Below are 5517 nucleotides of genomic sequence, written 5' to 3'. Positions count from 1 at the left end.
TCCAGATAAATATACTTTTAAGTATCATTTAATTCTATCGCTTACTTTTCAGATAAATCTACTTTTAAGTACCATTTAACTTTATTGCTTACTTTCCAGATAAATCTACTTTAAAGTATCATTTAACTTTATTGCTTACTTTCCAGATAAATATACTTTTAAGTATCATTTAATTCTATCGCTTACTTTTCAGATAAATCTACTTTTAAGTACCATTTAACTTTATTGCTTACTTTCCAGATAAATATACTTTTAAGTATCATTTAATTCTATCGCTTACTTTCCAGATAAATATACTTTTAAGTATCATTTAATTCTATCGCTTAGTTTCCATATAGCCTCCCAGTGGCACAGCGGTATTCCTGTGGACTTACAACGCTAGAAACCAGGTTTCGATACCTGTGGTGGGCAGAGCACAGATAGCCCATTATGTAGCTTTGTCCTTAACTACAAAAAACTTTCCAGATGCATCTACTTCTGTGTATGATCTATTAATATGTTTTCAAATAATACTAAGCCTTTTACAATAACTCATAACTTTTCCAAAACACAAGGACCGTGACAAGTGAAGAATACGTGTTGACGTTTCTTTGCTTCTTGTTAACCGAAAAGCTACATAATGGGCTATCCGTGTTGTGCCCACCACGGATATCCAAACCCGGTTTTAGTGATATAAGCCTTCATACTTACTGCTGAGCCACTGGGGAGATATGAGAGACGTGTTGATGCACCATAGTTATGTCAAACCGTAGAAGAAGAATATGATTACGTAATAACTTCTACCAGGAGTGGTGCCAAAATATTGTATAATATTATTTACAATTAATAATAAATACGCTTAAGGTCATCTATTTGGTATCCTCGCTGCCAGTGGTCTTTGTGGCCTCTAACATTCACTAGATTACATTGGACGTGTGAGTGAAAGGTCTTCGTGAAACTGTAGTGTTGTTGATATTTACTAAAGCCTTCAAAACGTAAAATAAAATGAAAAACTATCATAGAGACTGAATTGTATAAAGTTTTATTCTTACCTCGCTCATCATCACTATGCGAACCACTCCTTCTTCAACAAAATACATGCCATCAGCTGCATCACCCTGAATAAAAAAAAACAAAATACATGCCATCAGCTGCATCACCCTGAATTAAAAAACAAAATACATGCCATCAGCTGCATCACCCTGAATTAAAAAACCAAATACTTAACATATAGAGAATGTGTATCTCTATTCGGCCTTAAAATATACCCTCTTCCTATTACAGAATGTATTCCTATTCCAATGTTAAGTTATACCCTTCTTCCTATTACAGAATGTATTCCTATTCCAATGTTAAGTTATACCCTTCTTCCTATTACAGAATGTATTCCTATTCCAATGTTAAGTTATACCCCTTTTCCTATTACAGAATGTGTTTCTATTCCAATGTTAAGTTATACCCTTCTTCCTATTACAGAATGTATTCCTATTCCAATGTTAAGTTACTCCCCTTTTCCAATTACATAATTTATTCCTATTCCAATGTTAAGTTATATTCCTCTACCCATTACTGCAACGTGTTCCTATTTCAATGTTAGGTTACATACCTCTACCCATTACTGCAACGTGTACCTATTTCAGTTGTAAAATATCCGTTTTCCAGTTATAAATATGTCCATGTCACCCTTTTGCTCATCTAAAATATATTTAAATAAATCCTATCATAAGTTTATTTGTTTGTTGAATTCGTGCAAAGCTACTCGAGGGTTATCTGCGCTAGCTGTCCCTAATTTTGAAGTGATAGACTAGAAAAAAGGTAGCTAGTCAACACCACCCACCGCCATCTCTTAGGCTACTCTTTACCAACGATTGACCGTCACATTACAATTCCCCTGCAGCTGAAAGTACAAGTATATTAGACGGTGTGATTCGAACCCGCGACCCTCAGATTGCGAGTTAAGTGCTCTAACCATCAGATCTAGTCAGGTCCCCATTCATAATTACTGCTATTGTATAGTAACTTGATATCCAATATATTGTTATGCACTTAAAATGCATTTATTAAACACCAAAGGTTTGAGACTAAACAACAATTCACAGTATTTGCCGTTAAAAGTAGAACAAGTGCTTATGTCACAGTTAGATCATGGACAATGTTGAATTATTGTTGTGAACTTTATTTTTAATGTTTTACATTTGTTAGAGGGAGCTTGTAACGACATAATGATGATTAAGCATTTGAGTTTCCTATGATATGTAGAAAACTCGTAATAATATAAAAATGCCAGATTGAGTGAGTTACAGTTCATTATTAATTAGTGAGTAAAACGATGAGAGTTAGTATGTCTGTTCCTCAGTGATCGAGCTAGTAAGACAGTTAGCTGTGTTTGTTATTGATCGTTTAATGAGAAAATTCTACCACTAAGTCAGACGACATTAATTTAGGATTTTTTTTAACGTTATACGTGATCTACGACCGAACGTATCCTGTAGTAAACGTTTATTGAAGAAATAAATTAATTCGCTGGCATTAAGTGGACTGGACATCGCATCCATGTCTCTACATGAAGTCAGTTCTCAATATAAACTCTTCCTCAATGTCAATTACCCAAACCATACATTATGAGATGTAGAGAAGTTTCTTAGAGTAAAAGTAGCTTCCAACTTTCATCTTGCTGGAACTTTATGTCCACCTGCTGTTCACATCAATTCATCTTCTTTCTTCATCTCTGGAGGCAATTTCCCACCTTTCATTCTCAAACCAGGTCAATCTATTGCAATTGTGTTGATCAGCATACTGCAAGACTTCTCATGAGTAAACCCATGGAATCGTGACTGATTTTTTTTGAGTATTGAGCCTTTTGTTTCATATGGGGCAGATGAAGTATTCTCAGCTGAATTTCCCCCCATAAGTCCGGATATTATCTGTTTTTCCGATATCTGGTTAGCTTCTTTGTTGCTGCTATGATATGGTTGGCCACATAGTCTCATCCTTGTGGAGTTGTCTCCTTGGTTTATTAACAACTGTTAACTTCTTACAGTATTGGATATAATAGTCATGTTCCCACACTTATAGCAATTATCGTCTCCTGAATCCTCTGGGAGGAATTTGTACTCCCCTACAGGCTTTAATCAGTAGTTCTTGAAAACACGTCATTACACGTTACAGTTGAAACATATATTGCCTTATTGTTTATTTTCTTCATCTTGAGTAACTAGTTGTCTAACTAATCCTTTAATTTCTTCTCGATTGTCAGGAATAATTGATCTTTCACTTCATCTGATGGTCATGTAACTTCTAGATGGGACCTTTAGTTGTTTATCTGCAGATGTATTGGATTCAAGTTTCATCGCCAACTGGAGAGCTTCATTTGCTTAAGCCTGATTCTTCTATCCTTGTCAGTTATGACATCTGTGAATTGGACACATGCCAACGAATCCATTTATTTTACATTGACCATCCGGGTAAGATAATTGGGCATGTCTTCCCAAATACTCTGCACGTTCTGCCAAGGACTCTTCTTTCTTCCACACTCTACTCTTGAATTTTGCTTGTATACTTCCTTCTTGTGTATTAATCCAAACCTGTTGGATAAGGCAGCTAGCAATACTTGATAGTTGCTACGGCTTTCAACTAGAAAGTTGCTCGATGTCACTAAAACTAGTTCTTTTAAATGGGTATCAAGGTAAATATCTTATTGTTTGGTTCTTTTAAATGGACATCAAGATAAATAGCTTATTGCTTACTATTCCACCCATTCACTCTAGAAATTATTTGTTACTGACCATGATATGTCTCCCATGGTATTTTTCCATCATAATATACTGGTTTTTTGACTGGTAATGTTATGTAACTAGCCAGCTAAATTCTGCAACTTGTTAGTGATATGGTTGGAGTAGTCTAGGAAGACCTTGGTATCACAGATGGCACAGCAACAGTAACAAATGGAGACCAAGTAAATTCTCCTATTCCATATTTAATAGTAATTGTCTTTTAGGCTAGAATTCATGGGCGGATACAGAAGGAGACTAGGCTGGATTGATCTTTGTATTTAACTATTCATTTTCAAATGTTATAGTCTGACATTGATGCTCTTTTTTGCCTCATTGATCTTGCTATTATAATATTTCTGTACTTCTTCAATATTTTTTGTTAAAGCCTTTCTGTATTTCTTCGATATTTTCCTGTAATCCCTCCGTACGTCTTTTATAGGTTTCGATTATCTTCAATCAGATTTATTCTTGTTCTTAATTCCTCTTTGAATCTTACGTTTGTTTCTTTTTATTTCTCTCTTACATTCCAAACTTTCACTTCTTTATAAAAAACTTCTTTGTTTTCTTTCAATTTAATTTCTTGTTTTTATTTATATATGTGTTATCTCTTCCTGTTTGTACTTCTTTCCATTGTTTCATCATCTCCAGCACATTTTTTATCTCACTTCCTGCTTGTATTATCATATTAAAGTTTAGTCAGTTCTATTTATTTTCAACAAAATAATTCCACTTCTGACAGCAGTGTGTGACGGATTCTATCACTGGGTGGGTTCTTTTGGATTATTTGGTAAAAATAAGACATAGTTCAATCCACTTAAGGATACCGAATATTTTTTTCCTCATTAACTTTTGCTACATGCTATGTTCACTAGTAGGCCAAACTTCAAATTAATGTTTCAAAAGAAACTCCAAAACTAATGTATACCTAACTTATGAACTTGTAGAATGTTCTCGCTAATCGAACGATTATAAACACATTAACTGACTAACTTACTAATTCGACTCAGTCACCGAGCAGTTTGTTAGTTAGTTAGTTAGTAGTTCAGCAGAAATCTACACAACGGGCTATCTGTTTTTAGCCCACCATTGGTATTGAAACCCGATTTCTAGCATTGTAAGTCTGCAGATATACCGCTGTGCCACTGGGGGACGGTTACTGAGTAATAGATGCACTAACTCTTACTGTGTAACTTGCTAAGTACGACGCTGAAACTGAATAATTAACTATAACTCACTTAGTCTGGCATTTTTATATTATTAATAATTTTCTGGATCCTACAGGAAGCTTTGAGATTACATCATAATAAGCTTCCTTTAATAAACAAACAACTAAAATAAAATAGTAAAAATATTACTCGAAGCACTACTTTTGTCAGATATACACATATGTATATATTATATATTAATAACGCTTTCGTTTGTTATTAAATGGTCTGTATAAAGCCAAAATTATAGACAATTTCATAGTGACAACGAAGAAGATATTTTTACCATTTTGGGTGCAATTCAATAATCTCTTTAGCAGTTGGATTGTAGGATTTACCGAAAGTTCGTCTCCGTTAAAAAAAACAAGAATAAGAAAGCTTAACTTTATATGCACAAAAAAAAAAATTATATAAAATTTAACAACCTTTAGTGTGCAAAAGCTATCTCTCATTTCTATTTAGATATACATCATTTTTATTTGGATACACATCATTTCTATTTGGATACACATCATTTCTATTTGGATACACATCATTTCTATTTGGATATACAGCATTTC

The 5517-nt window shown here is 33.9% G+C and overlaps 1 protein-coding gene across 1 annotated transcript in view; it reads right to left on the bottom strand.

Moving 5' to 3' along the window:
* LOC106470036 (cAMP-dependent protein kinase type II regulatory subunit-like) overlaps positions 1–5517 on the bottom strand; it is a gene marked incomplete at its 5' end in the record, with an annotated part of 13752 nt that overhangs the window by 5217 nt on the left and 3018 nt on the right. The window contains one exon of the mRNA XM_013930559.2: positions 1032–1097. Coding sequence (XP_013786013.1) covers positions 1032–1097 — 66 coding nt within the window. The remainder of the gene's footprint in view (positions 1–1031; positions 1098–5517) is intronic.

Source organism: Limulus polyphemus, unplaced genomic scaffold (genome assembly GCF_000517525.1).
Source record: "Limulus polyphemus unplaced genomic scaffold, Limulus_polyphemus-2.1.2 Scaffold3784, whole genome shotgun sequence".
In the NCBI taxonomy this organism is placed as follows: Eukaryota; Metazoa; Arthropoda; class Merostomata; order Xiphosura; family Limulidae; genus Limulus; species Limulus polyphemus.
This window is presented reverse-complemented; position numbering and strand designations above follow the sequence as displayed.